This window comes from Gallinula chloropus, assembly GCF_964237585.1.
Source record: "Gallinula chloropus genome assembly, chromosome: 12".
Classification (NCBI taxonomy): Eukaryota; Metazoa; Chordata; class Aves; order Gruiformes; family Rallidae; genus Gallinula; species Gallinula chloropus.
The window spans coordinates 21,191,131-21,207,229 of record NC_140097.1 but is presented as its reverse complement, the minus strand read 5'-3'; the positions used below and the strand labels follow the sequence as shown (position 1 = coordinate 21,207,229).

Sequence of the window (16,099 nt, the reverse complement as noted above, 5' to 3'; positions counted from 1 at the left end):
TTGGCAAGTGTAACAGGTCACCAGGAAACACATCTTTTGTTTGAGAGCACCATTAATAACCACAAGCTTGTTCCCCAGTGAAGTCAGAGTACCGTAACCTGTTACCTTTCCCAATGAGGCTTCTGAAGCAGTGCTCAGATAAAACACCTGATGTCCAGCTGAAATAAGTAGCATTTTGTAGCCAACCTTTAGGTACAAAAGTTCCACAAGTTTTGCAAAGGTCTAATGAAAACTTACTGACCCTGTCTCTGTAATCCTCTAGGAAAATCAAGTGTGTTTTATGAAGGGAGGGCAAAAGCTTACCTTGAGATTTGTTTGAACATGACTAGAAGTAAACATTTTCCATTATTTTTCAAAGAAAAACACAAAGGGTTTGTTCTTCTGAAACCTCTTTTTATAAGGCAGTGAACAGTATCTCAGTCTACTAGGACATTTAATTAAATAGGAAATAAGAGTTGAGGACTCAAAGCTGAGCACAGTCAGGTTCCTAGGGTTGTGTGAAGTCTGGAATGATCAGAGGTGACACAGGGTATTTGTGAATCTTTGCAGCAGCTCTGGTACGCAAACTCCCCCAACTTCTGCTGCAACACAAGTCTTGGTGACTGTCCTGAAAGCCAATAATGAGCCTCTACACTGTTGTCTTCAGACATAATTCATTACACATAGTCTGTATTAAAATCATAGGCATCATCTTCCTCTGCTGTCTTGTCCAAGCTCAATGACAGTGAGGTGGAAGGTTCACTTCCTGAGGAAAGAGAACCAGGTGTTACTGAAACCAAGGTAAGTGTTGGAGCACTCCAGCCCACCTCTGCACCAGGGGTTTCAATACAGACCTGCTACCTGCTCTTCTGGCTGTTGTTCTCCAAGCTTTGCTTTCCTGGTGAGCTGAGCTTTGCTTTCCTAAGAGTCAGAGAGACAGACACATGTTTATTCAGACACCACCAGTGAAGTCTCCCACGCAAACAAAACCTAACAAAGACTGGTGATGGTGTGAGTAGCCCTGTGTATAGGTGGTCAGGAACACACTGCATCAGAACAATTTTGTTTCCTTAATTAAGCAGAAATCCCAACCCTTCTCTCCAGGAGAAAGACCTTTTGATTACTCCCAGTGGCTCCAGAGTGCCCATGCTGTCCGCCTACTGACTGGGTACTTGGTGTTGGGATCCAAACAGGTAGAAGAAACCTAATGAAACCCTGAGTTACCTCTTTGACATCCATTTCTTCTTCTAAATCATCTTGATCATCATCACTTTCTGTGAAATCCTCTTCTTCCCCCTCCTTGCTTGTTTCCATGTTCTCCCACTCTGATGCTTCCTCTATCACTTTGTTTTCCTCTATTGCCCCATTTGCCATACCAGCTGACTGGAAAATGATGCTGCTTGATGGACTGGGGTATTTTAAACCTGGGAAGAAAAAACATAGGAAGTGGCTGGTAAGTTGCTGTTAGACAGTACCAGATGCAATGCCTACTCCCTGAGACCACAGCCACTTTGGGTCGGGGCCAGAAAGAGAGTCCTGCCCCCTCCTTCTGCGAGGCAGCACTCCCACCTCTGCAGGCAGCAAAGGACCAGTGTCTGAGAACAGCTGAGGCATATACAGAAGGCTGCTAGGATTTAAGTATAGATTGTACTGAGAGAAGTGTGTTCTGCTGGCCTTGTTAGCCTGTGCTTAAGTGTTCCTGTTCTTTTCCCTTTCCCTATTGAGGAGGGTTAGGTCGTATAAGCAAAACAACTAGTGGGGTGATTTGCATCAAGGCAGCACACAGATGAGCCGTTCTGTTGCATCACCATCCACTTAGAAGGTTCATATTCACTGCATGTTGGCAAAGCTATCCCATAAACCCCAAGAGGACTTCCTTTCAAAACCTTCCACTAGAGCTACTACCACCACCCTTAACAATGGCAGCAGTGCCTTACAGCAACAGTCCTACCTTGAATGGTGATGTTGTTTTCTTCTTCTAGGTTCTTTAAATTAAAGGACTTGTGCATTTCAGCTATTTTGGCTTCTGTAAGATATGGTGGGAGTCTCTGACAGTCTGGAGGTTGTGAGTAATAGCTTATTTTAGCTCTGAGGAAAAAACAATCAGCATTAAAAACCCAAATATAACAGTTAAATCACTGTACTAAAACTAAAATCCAGAGAACAAGGCTTTAAACTCCTCAACCTAAGTACTCCTTTTCCGCTGTTTACCTACTTAAATTTGACTCAGGTTGTCAGTAACAGTATTCAGTGGCTAGCCTATGCCTGAGGGGACAGAGAAACAGCAAACTTTGTCAGCACAAATCATCTGCCTGTAAAATTAGGAGCTGCAGAAGCAGCCGAATCACCTGAGCAAGGGAAACAGTCTCACTCAATTCCTGATTGAGTTACATTTATTCCTAATCAGATTATAGAAGCTGCTATATATTCCCACAAAAAGCTTGCCCTGTCCTCTCCTGGCTGGAGAAGAGGACTCCACTGCCTCAGGATCCAAGAGGAAGGCAAATTCCCACAACAGATACAGAGCAGACATTGGCAAACTGGCGGTGGGGTAGCGTGCAGCGTGCTTTGGCATCCCTCACGTGTGCCAGCCCACCCAGCTCGCTCTGCCACAGTACAACCTGTGTGCAGGGGGCAGCAGCCTCTCCTCTCTAAGTGCTTCTTAGGAGAGCTTGGGCTCTGCTGGATTAACAGTGTGAAAGAGGTGAGCAGCATAAGGCAAAGTTCACAATTTACCTACCCTGTCCAGTCACAAAGCAGTAATTTAGCTGCACTCTCCACATCAGGAACACCTCCCTTCTTCAACATTCCCCTTTTCTGAGCAAGTAAAGTCAAAAATTCCTCAGTGTTCTCAAAACCTGGGATGCTGTAGCGCATCGTTACCTAGTGCAAGAGAAAAGGGTGCTGAGTTCTGGTCTCTTAGCTTTAGGAATATTAAAAAAAAATGCAAATGAAGTGGGGTTACAATGAGGATGAACACGTATGCAAAGAGCTGGTTTGCTCTTCCATGTGGGAGTAAACGTTACAAAGCAAAATGCCTACTACATCAACAAACTGATCTGCCACTCACCCATCCCAGTGGGTATAGAGACAGTGCACTGGTTTGTGGAAAAAAACTATTACTTATCACAAAACTGAATAGGAATTAGGGTAATCACTTGAAACCAGAGTGAAATCAGAGTTGGATCTGAAGTCTTCATAGGAATAATAGGAAGCAGTCAGAGTATCTTCATTTTTCACTCTGTGATGACATCTTGGGGGGGGTTAAATCAGAAGTTACTGGGAAAACAGCTTGGCTGACTGGATCCTGGTGTGCTGCTTCTGCCTTCGGTTTATCAGTATGAGAGGTCACACTTGGCACTGGACACACCAGCCAGTTTGCCACTCTGTATGGCATGGAGAAAGCAGCACAACAGCTGCCAGAACTAGCTGCAGTGAAATAGCACAACAGTGTTAGGTATTGGCCTAAGAAGCCTGCAGAGAAGTGGGGAAGATGCAGCTCACCTGCTGTTTATTGCAGTGGTTTAGAATGGCATCTGCTCCTTCAAACACACGTGCTGAACCCAATTCTTCATTGCCTATGATGCTTCTCAAGGCCACAGCCAGGGCATCATTGGAAGGACCTGCAACTATACTTGGGCTGTCCAGCATCTTTGTCTGTTTATCAATGTGCACAATTTGCATGGACCTGTTCAGGGAGAAATGGAAGTGAAGATCCATCAGCCTGCAGAGGGCTGGTGGTGGGGAGGGGTGACAGACACAAAGCTCAGCTCAGACTGAAAGCACTTCATGTGAGTCAGGCTCAGTGCTTGTTGATCATATGCTTTGCATCAGATGTTTGTAAGTACAAAATGAGAGAGTTTATACACTGTATTCCCTTATTGCAGCTTGTATCCAAAACATCACTAATCTTTCATCCTGGTAAATTGAAATGTGAATTTAAAACTGTGCCCCTAATGAATGGAAACTGTACACAAAAATGAGTACAATCAGACTACAACAACAGACAGGGACATGAACAGCTTTTGTTGGACTCAGCTTACTTGGTAACACCTCTTGTTAGGCCAACATTGCAAGCACGAGCTCCTTTCAGGCTGTTGATTATGCTGCTCTTTCCCACATTAGGGAAACCTGCAGAAAGCCACAATAAATCCTTGTAAGCAAAATAATAAACCTCAGCCTATGTAATACTGATCAAAACTGCTTCTTCCAGGCAAGTACACTTCAGTGTGAGATCAGAGTTGGATCTGAAGTCTTCACTACAGAAGTAAGACAAAGTTTGTATCCTCATTTCTCACACTGACAGTTGAGCTGGGGACTGTAATGCCACAGTGATTAATCCAGGCTGGAGGGAAGGCAGAGCAGGCTTCTTGTTGCCCTAAGCTGGTGAATCAGCTCAGGCCTCACACAACCTGCCTTCCACAGACCACAAATGCTACATGCATGTAAGTGCAACACAGATGGTTGCCAACTGAAGCAGAATTCCACTGCAACAGCAATGAGAGTAAGGACAATGACCAAGAAGCCTATTAGCAAGTCACACGTTACCCAAATCCTAATACAGGATACCAAAGCTTTATGGCATGGAACAGGAAACTCCTCTGGTCTCCCTAAACACTTACCTACTACACCAACCTGAATGGCTTTGTTTTGAGTCTTGCCATACTCCTGAAGAAGTTTCAGAAGGCATTTTCTTCCATAACAGGCAGTGGTTCTTGATAGATCAAGCCGTGCACGTCTTTTGGTGAGCTGTTCAGGCTGTGGGATTCAAAGGCAAAGAAACCCCAAGGTCAGGAATATAAATATGTATCCTTAAATCTATTTATCTACTGTAATGTCTGGAACTCCTGGCCTCTATTATATGATGTCACTGTGGTGTTCTGTGCAGGAGGAGTAATCAGTCAAGTGACAGTAAAAATGGTAGCCATCAACTACTGAGATGTAAAGGAGCTGATTTGGTGTGCAACCATAAAATAACCATGTAGGTTCACATGGCAGAATTGTTAAATCTTCAAATTCACTCCAGAACCTTTGACTTCTTTGCAGAATTTCAAGAAGTGCTCTCTGTGCTGCAGTTTCTGCACCATTTTGCAGGTATGTCCATGTAACTGGTGTGACTATCCTATGTAGAAGAAGGAAAATTCTGCATCTTCCTCCCCTCACTGCCCTTCCTGCCGTGAAGGAAAGGCTTGTTTGTACTCTAGTCCATCCTGGGCATGAGTAGCAACACGTGTTTCAACAGCCCCTGTACTGCAAAGCTTAGGCAAAACACAGAGGCACACCCACCAGTCACAGCAGCCTGACTGAACAGGGGGAAAATCCCAGAATCACAGGGGTTGGAAGGGACCTGGAGAGCCCATGGGGTCCAACCCCCTGCCAAAGCAGCTCCCCAGCTCATATTGCACAGGGCGGCGTCCAGACAGGGCTGGAATCTCTCCAGAGATGGAGACTCCACACCCCCTGGGCAGCCTGTCCCAGGGCTCCCTCACCCTCACTGGGGAAAAGTTCTTCCCCATCTTGCTGTGGAACTTCCTGTGCTCCAACTTGCAGCCATTGGCCCTTGTCCTGTCTCCACAGACACTGAAAAGGGGCTGCCCATTTCCCCCTGCATCCCACCCTTCAGATATTGATAAACATTCATAAGGTCCCCCCTTAGTCTTCTTCTCTCCAGGCTGAACAGCCCCAGCTCACTCAGCCTTTCCTCACAGGGGAGATGCTCCAGGCCCTTCATCATCTCCGTAGCCTCCTCTGGACTCTCTCCAGGAGATGCCTGGCTTTGTTATCCCAGGGAGCCCAGAACTGGACACAACACTCCAGGTGGGGCCTGACCAGGGCAGAGCAGAGGGGGAGGATCCCCTCCTGTGACCTGCTGGCCACACTCCTCTTGATGCCCCCAGGATCCCGTTGTCTCTCTCAGCCCCCAGGGCACACTGCTGGCTCATGGCCACCTTGTGACCCACCAGGACCCCCAGATCTTCTCCACAGAGCTCCTCTCCAGCAGCTCATCCCCCAGGAATTCCAGAGAACACAGTGCCTGTTTCTCCACACGTTTTAGCACCTCTGCCTGCCACGCACACGGCTCCGTCACGGGCCGGCCGGCGGGGCTCTTACCATGGTCTTGTCCTTCATCAGTGTTGCTGATTTGAAAGCAACCGTTGGAAACTCCTTCTTCAAGTAACTCAACCACTTCTCCAAGTTCTCCTTTGGCACCAGATCTGGAAGAGAAGCACACAATCCTTTCACTCCTGTGAATGTTACATGTCACCCTGTGGGAGAACCTTCTGCAGGACCAGGGACCAGGCTGTGTTCTGTCCTGGCTACAAACTCCAGCAGCTCAGTTCCCCCAGCACTGAAAGCTTTACTCTTTCTTTTTTGCCTCAAGCAGAACATACCAGAGCTACAGTTTTGGCCCCTGAATCAGGTTTTAATTCTGGGGTCTTGCTAGAAGGCTTTGTAGGTATGGTGGTACTGTGAAGGATTATTGCCCCATCCCAGCAAAGGTTACTTTAAAACAAGGTTCCCTTTGCTTTTAGTATTTTCTCTTTTTTTGTTGTTGTTGCTGGTAACTCAATAATTTCAGCCTTTTTACCTACTTTTGTGTGGATTCTTTCCTACAGCAACAAACAGGGAAAGTATTTCCAGAAGCCAAATTTCAAATGCAACTACTGCATTGACTTGCTGATCCTTGACTCCCTTGCCTCAGTGGGGACTGGCATTGTGACCCCTGCCCACTCACCTACATTCACAAAACTGTGAAAAATTGACAGATTTTTCCTTCTGTTAAACTTGACCCCCTGGCCAATGCCTTCAGAACTTACTGCAGAGGGGGCTGCTGTGCATTTACCTGTCCCTGCTGTTTTCTTAGCAAACCAGGCTGCAAAGTGGAGGAAACCTGATCCCTTTGGTAGGACAGCGAGCTCAGAGTTGGATCTCATGTCTTCAACAGAATTTCAGATTCCTTTAAAATCCTCTTCATGGCTCACCTACCACAGCCCCACACGGCCACCAAGTCCCATTTCAATAAAACCTGTACTTCTTACCAATTTTGTTCAGAACCAACAGCAGCTTTTTGTCTCCTCCAGAGTCAGTTACAGCTTGTTCCAGCTGGGGACAGCGGCAGCCCATTGGATCTCTTGCATCCAACACCTCTAGCACCACATCTGAGCTCTCAATCACCTAGGTTAGAAAAAAAAAGGGAGAAGACTCTCCAACAGATGTGACAGACTGTTTGACAACTCTGGAGTTGCTGTGGCTGACAACCATTAGTGCTGGAATGACTGGTGAGGTTTCAGATGACTGTTCTTGTCTGAGCTTGTTTCTGCTCAGCTGCAGTGCAGGAAGCTGAAGCACTGCTCATCTTTTTCCTTTAAAGGTAAGAAATCCTTAGATGCTACTGGAGCTTCTTCACTCTGTACATACTGACACTGGCTCAAAAAGGCTAGTGCTTCAGTGAGACAAGACACACCCTCAGTTCTGGTCATAAAATCCCTTCCTTTGGTGTGGGAAGTTTACCACAAGCGACCTTTACGGTCTCTGGCAGCTGCACAGTAATGCAAAAAGGAGAATAACACGTGGTCTCATTGCTGACCCTCAGGAAATGATGTAAAAATAGCCAAGCTCACCTTCTTGAGCTCACTGCAGAATGGTTTCTTTGAATTTTTATCCAGCAATTTCTTAGTCTTTGCTTTAGATTTGCCAGCAGATTCCTGAATGCAAATAAAAATGAGAAGTAATAATTCAACTCAGAATGACACTTGTGGACAAAACCAGCATGAAAATGTAACATTTAACACACTGCTTAAGATGTAGTTTCAGGATGACTTTTATTGCTTCTGCAGGCTTCAAAGAGTCCTAAACACCTACCTTTCCCCCTGCTTCTTCCTTGATTGTGGCTGCATTCTTTTTAGCTTCTAGCTTCCTCCTCTTTTCATGTTCTTTCTGTCTGTTGAGCTTCTGCTTTTGTTTTAGTTCTTCAAGCTGATAGCAAACAAAACCAAATTACATATGAAGGTGGTAAGGAAAACTGCTCTTTCACCCCATTTACTTATTTCTGACCAAAGCTCCCAAGACAGATTAGTCAGAAGTCATGGCTGTTCAAGTGACACAGGGAACATTTTTTTGCCTCCAATCACCTCAGCCCCAGAGGCAATACCTCTACCAGCTAGCCCCCAGAATAACAGCTGGTCAGCATCCCCATTACACCCACTAAAGGTGTTGCTCTCCTGCTGCATCAGGCAGCAGGTCCTTATTTTCTGTATAATCCTATAATGCTCAAGTAATCCTTAACTTTCAGCACTCTGCCACGACTGCACATCTGGGTGTGCACATGTAACTTCCCTGAAGACAGGGATTCTCTCAGTCCTTGTCCTCTTTACCCCAAACTGTACTTTACCCTCTGCTTTCTCTGCTCTGCTTCCCGCAGAAGCTCTTCCTTAAACGGTGCAGCACTGGGAACACCGGGATCTTTCCTGGGCTTCTTGTGCCCACGTTTCTTGGCCTCCTTCCTGACCTTTCGGTGGTGTTCTCTGATCTGAAGGCAAAAGCAATAAAGTTTTCTTTAGATTGAGGGGGAGAAAAAGCCAAAAGGGAAGAGGAGGGGGACTTATCCCTCCAACTACAGACTAAAAACTGGTAATTTCTGTCCGGATCGCAGCGTTTTGCTTATGCTGCCTTACCAGAAGGTGACACTCGAACATACAACCCAAAGCAAAGCACAATGCAGGGGTGTGAAACGCCTGCACTCTGCTCTCCCCCATCCCTGGCAACAGGAACGCCAAGGGCTCGCTACAGACCAGACCCACACCCTCACCGGGTACGGGTGTACCTACGGCACGTGGCCCTCACGCTGTATCAAAGCTAATTAGCACGGAGCTTTAATTAAAGCCCCCCCCCCTCCCCCCCCGGGGTAGGGGCAGCCCGGGCTGGCACTCACCTTCTTCTGGATCTTGTAGCGCTTGTGGCAGGTCAGCCTCTTGCTGGCTTTCTTCAGCTCTGCAAGACACCGCGTTCAGCGCCCCCCGCCCCGGGAAGCGGCCGAACTCCCACCTCCGCCCGCCCGCCCTTCTCTCGAGTCCAGCTGGCCGGGTCCCTCGCCCCGGGCCGCCGCCGTTCGCTCGGCCACGGGCGGCCGCTACCCCCTCCCCCGCGTCCCCGCCCCCCCCCCCAGCCTCGGCCCGCTGCCGCCATTCCCCAGGCCGCCGCCCGCCCGCGCCGTCCCCTCGCCTCAGAGCCCTCGCCGGCCATCCTGCCCGCGGCGCGTCCCGCCCCAGCCCGCAGCCCCCGCCGCTCACTGGGCCGCTTCATGGCGCCGCCGCGCCGCGCCCGGCCGCGGCCCCACGTGGACGGCGGATGGCCGCGCTCGCTCCTTCCTTCCTCCTCCCGCCGGCGGGCGCTGCCGTAAAGCGAAGCGGCCCTTCCCCGCCGGAGGTGTCGCGCGGGCTCGGCGCGTTTGGCGGCCGGGCGGGTTTTGCGGCAGCGGCGGGCTCGGCGGTACGGAGCGGCGGCGGTACCGGCGGCGGCAGCGGTGGCGGGGCGGGAGGCGGAGGGCGAGCGCGGCCGCGGCTGTCGGAGGCGGAGCGGAGCCGGCTGGGTGAGCGGCGCGCGGCCGGGGTCGCGCAGGCGGGGCGGCGGGCCGGAGCCAGGAGGCCGCCGTCTCCCTTTGTGTGGCCGCCGCGGGGAGGCAGCGCCGCCTCGGCCGCGCAGCCGTTCCGCCGCGGCGGGCCGGGCCCGGGGGCGCCGAACCCCTCTGCCTTCCCCTGTCGCCTCCCCCCGTCCCCGCCTCCCGCGGCGGCCCCGGGCCTGGGCCGCCCTGCCGCGGCCCCCTCGGTGTCGCTGGCCCCGGCGTCTCCCTCGGTGTTCCGCGGCGCCCGCCCCGCTGTACCGTCCCCACCCGCCGCCCCCGGCTGCCCGTCCCGTCACCGGGCCGAGATCGCGGCGGTGACAGCAGCGGGGCGGGTGGCCCAGGGCCGGCGGCGGAGGCGCGGTTGCTCCCGGGGCCTCGGAAGCGAGGCCCGGGGCCCGTGAGAGTGTCCTGCCCGGTGTGGGTGGCAGCGCGGGCCGGGGAGGGGACGCGGTCCTGTCAGGCCCGGTGCCCGCGAAGGGGTTTTTCTTTGTCTCCTCCTGCCCCCGTCACGGGGGGGGTGCGGGCAGGGGCTCGCCCTCGGGGCGGGCGGGGGGGGTTGGGGTGGGTGTGACGGGGTTTTGCCTCTTTCTTTGTTGCCCCGGTGCTGATAACACGCCCGATGTGCTGTTGTGCCTCTAGCTCCTTCCCTGACTTTATCCTGTTAGAGCGCCTGGGTGCTGCTGTCCCCTTTCCCTGTGCTGTAGCTGGGTTTCAGTGATCGCAACCGGGGGAACTTCGGGCGGCGTTTCCCGCCCGTGTTCCCTTTGCCAAACTTACCGCGAGTCAGGGAGTGTTTCTGCTGGGAGGTGGGAGATCCCGTAAGGATAAAACCCTCCCTGTGTGATCTGTCGCCTGGAAGCTTGTTTTTTCCCTTCTGTTTGGAGGCAGAAAGTGAAGCATGTGCTAGAACTTCACCGACTTAAGTGTGTTGTCTCAACGGCTCCCTTGATGAGGTAGAACTGAGGAGTGCTTGCGGTGATGGCTCTAGTGCAGCTTGTGGGAGAGCCCACCTTCCACACGCTGTGCATCTCTCAGCAGGGATGTGTACGAGCAGTGGCCAGAGTGTGCCTTGGAGAGGTGCCTGTGGTTACGTGACACTGCTACGGGTTGAGAAGACGCCCAAGCTCCGGTTGCGCCGGAGGTGACTTGTTTGTAGCGGTGGAGATTCTTCTCTCCACTGTTAAGAGGCTTGTGAGCTGGCAGAGGGAAGTTTAGGCGGTGTGTTTGGAAGCAAACCAGGATGTGTTTGTGTGTGTGGTGGGATTTGCTGTGTTGGTGAGCATGGGGACCCAGAGAGAGAAGCTCTGGAGCCCAGCGTTCAGCAGGAGTTTCATGTAAGCAGCTCTATCGCCGACTGTTATGTTGAGCAGACTGATAACGTGTTTTGCACCTTCCTTGGTTATTGGAGGAGGAAAATGGGTTTGGAGGCTGCGTACAGAATGGCCCACGTGTCTTAGCATACATCAGATAGCTGATGTGGAGAAACCTGTGTGTAGTTTGCAAGTGGGTGCTGGTTAGGGGCTCCCAAACCTTTGTTTCGGCATAGGATTGGACTGAGTGTGCTTTTGTGTTCCTGGGTGAACCAGAATTACTGGTGCCAGTAGTCCCTCCTGTCTGTCTTTCATGTGTTTTCTAGCAGTCTCCACATCAGCACGTGCCTGGCATTAGCCAGTTGATCCCATAGCTCTCAAGTAAAAGTTGGAGTTAGTGCCAAAGTGACAGGCTGGAGGCTGACAGGAGGTGCATCATCACTGGCAAGTCTGTTAAATACTTCCTGACCTTAAAAATTATTTTCCTTATTGTTATAAGCACTGAATCATTCTCTTGCAAGTGGCTGTGAAGTCTGTAATATATATTCAGGAATGCAGGGAAATGTGTTTTTACTGTAAAAGACTGCAGAAGTGTCTAGCATTCTGTGTCCAGAATTACTCTGTAGAGTTTCTGCCAGGCTAAAAGGAGTTGCCTTCTGTTTCTTGCTTCCCCCTCACCCCCCCGTCACTGTAATTATTAAATTTATTCTTTTATTCTTTAATTATCTATCCTCAACTTTCTTCTCTCTCTCCTTTTTTCTTGTTTTCCAGTTTTGACTGTACTAACACCATTGCTGATTTGCTACTCTTAGAGTGTTACCTTCTCCCAGTATCTGTCCTTGGCCATCAGACACTATGAGGAGACTGGCTTTTCGAGGTGCTGGTTGTACTCTGGTAAATCTGGCAAATTATTGATTGTATGTGCACCACTCTCCATCCCTCTGTCTTAAGCTTTTGCTTTTCCTGATCCTAAATTATTCCCATCTTATTCTCCTTATTCATATAATTTGTGTGCTTGAAATTCATCCTGTCTGTACCGTTGTGCTACTGTACCTTGTAAATCAGCTGAGTGCTTCCTAGAAAAAATTTCTTGATTTGCTTGAAAGATAGGTATAGGGTGGGATAAGTGTCCAGATACTCTCTCTTCAGCCTTTGAGACAGTTACAAATGAAGATATTTTTATGATGCTGTCCCTGGAAGTTGGGAAAGAGCCAACAACTTGTTCCGTAAATCATCATAGTTGTTGGATGGTGGTTATTCATTTGTCACTTTTTGTGGTGATAACTGTGGCTGAAAAAGAAGGTGGCTTTTTCTACTTGCTAATGATGAGCCATTCATCCTACCCAGCAGATGAGAGTGGTAGCTCACCTGATGGTCTAGACACTTTCTTGAGTTGAATTGAAGATAAGGTGTTTAAGAAGCTATTTGAATTTTATTTTACAGTTTGTTTTCTTTATGGGTTTTTGTTTATTTGTGTTTTATTCATTAGTTTGGTTGGTTGGGTTTTTTTTTAGTTTGACCTGGAATGACATACTTTCACACCAGAATTGAACACTTTGTCTCTGTACAGCTCTGCTCCTTAGAAAAAAAGCAGTTCTGGCTTAGCTGTCATGCATGGGGTGATATATCAAAACCTATCATAGTAAGACCTGCTTCATTCATCTTCATCAGTGTGAGCTCTTTCTGACATTGCTGTTATCAGTGACTATCAAGCTGATAGAAACACTTTGATTTGCCTTTATTCCTGCTAATTGTAAAAAAAAAAACCTTGATGCTTTGATCTGTGGCCTAAATGAACTGTACTGTAGAACAAACTTATGTGACTTACCCTAGAGCACTGCTAGCTTCACAGTGAGCTCTCACCAGAGAGTTTAGATGCTTTGCCATGAGTTTAAGAACATGTCTCTTCATTATAGAAGAAGTTGGATTCCATGGGTTCCAAAAGGCGAAGAGCTACCTCGCCATCCAGCAGCGTCAGCGGAGGAGACTTTGATGATGGCCATCACTCCACAAATATACCAGGCCCAAGCAGAAAGAGGAGGAGACTTTCCAATCTCCCAACTGTAGATCCTGTTAGTACCTTCTTATGCACAACATTTTTCCTTAGGGATACTGTATTGTAAAATGGATGATCATATGTAGCGCGTGTTTGCTGGCCCTGAATCTGTTCCTGCCCTGGCTAAGCTTTGTTTAGGATCTCGTTCAGCTTTGGCTTGTTCTTGCCTCCCCAGATCCACCATCTTCTTTCCTGTTTTCCTTTTGCTGCTGTTCTTTTTTTTTTTGGTGACAATTTTAGCAGATGGAAGGATGTTGGAGAAGGAGCTGAAATTGTAATGGGAAGAAGTTGAGAGCTGTGCCTGAATATCAAATGCAGAGAGAGACAAGTGGGGAGCAGCACATGCAGTGACTGCTGAAGTGGACAATGTCTTTGTTATGCCTTTGAGTTAGCAGTCTAATTTTAATTAATTACAGGGCAGAAGAACCCCTGTTTTAGATGTCTGTAGTTCAGAGAGAGTTCTACTGAATTAATTTACATTTTGGGTGTTTTACTTAGAATTAGCATGGAAAGAGAGCTCCCTGTATAAAAACCAAAAGCCAAACCATCCCTGAAATTGGGAATCCTGCAGTACCTGGCCCACTTGGGAGGTACCACCCTAAAGCACGAGATGAACCAGTTCTTCCATGCTTTGCTTCAGAGCACGCTGTGTGTGGCGCTTGCCTGTCCCCCTGGCAGCATGCTTTTATCTGTTACCTTCTTAAAATGCTCTCCTTTTTCACTGCTTTATTCTCCTTGCATTTTAGATCGCGGTGTGCCATGAGCTTTACAACACCATCAGAGATTACAAAGATGAGCAGGGCAGGCTCCTCTGTGAGCTTTTCATTAGGGCACCAAAGCGAAGGTAAGACCGTGGTTCTCGTTAAGCCTGGAGCCTGGGATTTAATCAGGGAGTAAGGGGGTATTGAGGAATACTTGAGCACTGATAGCTGTGAAAAGGAATCTGAATCTGTTGTGCTTTCACAGCAGTGTTTGATCTGAGTATTTGCTGTGATTATTCCATGGGACATGCTAACAGTTGGTCAAAAAAGGACACGCTGAATTAAGTTAAAATGTTTCTTGTGCCACCTGCATAAAACATCTCTGACTAGAAGATAATCCATCTAAGTGGCAGAATGTACTACTAAGGGACATGTCTTGGGAAGATGAATAGAAGTGACCCTTGAAAATGCAGTACATAAAGCAAGAGACTGAACTTTATCTTAACCTCAGAAAATTGAGGACGGTAACAGATGGTGTAATGGAGTGAGCTTACTAACAGACCACCATCCAGATCCTTCAGCTGTACCAGAAGCATGGTGGAAATGTGTTTTATTTAGTCCTAGACATGTGCAAACTTTAGTGCTGTGGTTTTGGTTTTACTGCTTGGAATACAATGCCTGGTTTTGTCTTTGCAACAGAAATCAGCCAGATTATTATGAAGTGGTTTCTCAGCCAATTGATTTAATGAAGATCCAACAAAAGCTGAAGATGGAGGAGTATGATGATGTGAACGTGCTGACTGCTGACTTTCAGCTTCTCTTTAACAACGCAAAGGCTTACTATAAGGTGAAGAAATTACATAGAAAGGCTCATTTAATTGTAAAAGTTTTATATATGTGTATATATATAAATATACACAAATTCTTCCTCACTTTGGCCAATAAAACTAGTCAGTTTAGCCTTTATTATTGGTGAGAAAACAGCATGTGTTGCAGTTACTTGCAAATTCGTAAGAATGGTAAAATTAATTTGCCAGAGGGATGGGATGACATCCAGGGGGACCTAGACAGGCTGGAGAAGGGGGCCCAGGTGAACCTCATGAGGTTCAACAAAGCCAAGTGCAGGGTCCTGCACCTGGGTCGGGACAACCCCTGTTACCCACACAGGCCAGGAGATGATGTGCAGAGGGAGGGTCTTCATCTAGTTTTCCAAAAGAGAGAAGAAGCAAAATAGAGATGTTAACTGAGAAAAATACTCTTCTATCAAAGCCTTCCCCTTTTATAACACATTCTGTGTGACCTTTTGAAATAGAAAAGGATGTGTTTTTTTCCCCCAGAAGGAAGGATTTATAAATCACAGGAAGCATACAGTAGGGTTGTTGAGTCTTTCTTTTCAACTGACCACTTAATAATATGGAAAAAGGCATATTGGTTATTGATGACAGGTTGTGAGTGTAAGTGGTGATGTATCCCTGTGCCCATTTGTGCAAATTAGGTGTGTGCTTTATTTTACATCTTAATGGTTTTTATTGCAGTTGCCATAAGGGGGTGAAACTGGATTAATCTTGTTAATTGAACGTTGTGTTAAATACATAAACCATGGTTACAGCAGGGAAAGTGCAAGATTTCCACATGTTGTGTATTCCTGAAGCTCCATGAGGCACTCATCCATTCATGTTGGCATTCTAAAGGTTTCTACATGAGGGAGGAGGACTTGATAACAGGAGAGAATAAGTAGAGTTTTATAAAATGTGTGCTGCATTTGCCTACAGAATAGACCTACAGACCCAAATTCTGCCCAAATATCATATCCTACATTCTCAGTAGAGATAGGCAGCCCTCAGGCTGAATGGATGGTGACATTTCCAGAGAAACCCAGAGCTGAGGGCTGGAGGTACAGCATGCAACCATCACCTCCTCTTCATTCATCCTGTACTGTACCCACACAGCCCCAGTGACACAACCCTAACCAGTGGCGGGTGTTTCACCGGCACGGGTGTTGCTGCAGGAGGTGTTTGATATTAGAATGGAAACCTGTTCAGTTTTGGTATTTCTGTTCAAGTCTTACATTTTTGAGCATCTTGCATTAATACAGAAGGAAGCAGACTGGTGAAGCAAAACACCCTCTATATCAGTTCCTCATAATTAACACCTGGTATCATGTCTTGGGAATATTTAAGTCTAATAAGTTAAGCTTGAGAACAGTTCTTGGGTCTCTAGTTTGTGTTATAAGCTATCAGAGGTTGAGAGCATAATCAGCAGCAGTAAGGTGGCATCTCTGCAGGGTTAAAGGACAGAGGTTAAAGGACAGAGGAATGAGAAAAAATATCCCAGAGTGGAAAAGCAGTCTGTTTTGTCTGGGTGATGCTGTTAGCTAGTGATGTCAGTAAGCACATGCTGGCCTGATGCTACCAACTCTGAACTTCCAAAC

At 47.9% G+C, this 16,099-nt stretch overlaps 2 protein-coding genes across 21 annotated transcripts in view; one reads left to right on the top strand and one right to left on the bottom strand.

The window, feature by feature from the left end:
* Positions 1-381: 381 nt before the first annotated feature.
* GNL3 (G protein nucleolar 3) lies at positions 382-9,353 on the bottom strand. Its single transcript, XM_084269465.1, has 15 exons — positions 9,270-9,353; positions 8,912-8,970; positions 8,372-8,509; positions 7,843-7,956; positions 7,602-7,685; positions 7,020-7,155; positions 6,091-6,194; positions 4,602-4,737; positions 4,023-4,110; positions 3,484-3,667; positions 2,720-2,862; positions 1,931-2,067; positions 1,204-1,403; positions 834-900; positions 382-745 (listed from the first exon to the last, which is right to left on the bottom strand). The coding sequence occupies exons 1-15, from the start codon at positions 9,280-9,282 to the stop codon at positions 657-659; spliced, it is 1,692 nt and encodes a 563-aa protein (XP_084125591.1). The 5' UTR covers positions 9,283-9,353; the 3' UTR covers positions 382-656.
* A 2,413-nt stretch (positions 9,354-11,766) lies between these two features.
* PBRM1 (polybromo 1) overlaps positions 11,767-16,099 on the top strand; it is a gene marked incomplete at its 5' end in the record, with an annotated part of 65,022 nt that continues 60,689 nt past the window's right edge. For 8 of the 20 annotated variants that reach the window (XM_084269450.1, XM_084269456.1, XM_084269445.1 and 5 more), the window contains 4 exons: positions 11,767-11,805; positions 12,828-12,983; positions 13,714-13,811; positions 14,368-14,515. In XM_084269450.1, coding sequence (XP_084125576.1) covers positions 11,767-11,805; positions 12,828-12,983; positions 13,714-13,811; positions 14,368-14,515 — 441 coding nt within the window. Of the gene's footprint in view, positions 11,815-12,827; positions 12,984-13,713; positions 13,812-14,367; positions 14,516-16,099 lie in introns of those variants that run through there. The other 12 variants (XM_084269457.1, XM_084269443.1, XM_084269454.1 and 9 more) reach the window with 3 other exon arrangements.

Bases quoted from the DNA above. Each gene is read 5' to 3' on its own strand.
- GNL3 (XM_084269465.1), bottom strand. The intron at 7,957-8,371 runs GTAAAGTACAGT...GTTTGCTATCAG, and splicing joins CAGAGCAGAGAAAGCAGAGG to CTTGAAGAACTAAAACAAAA. The intron at 2,863-3,483 runs GTGAGCTGCATC...CTCTTGCACTAG, and splicing joins ACCACTGCAATAAACAGCAG to GTAACGATGCGCTACAGCAT.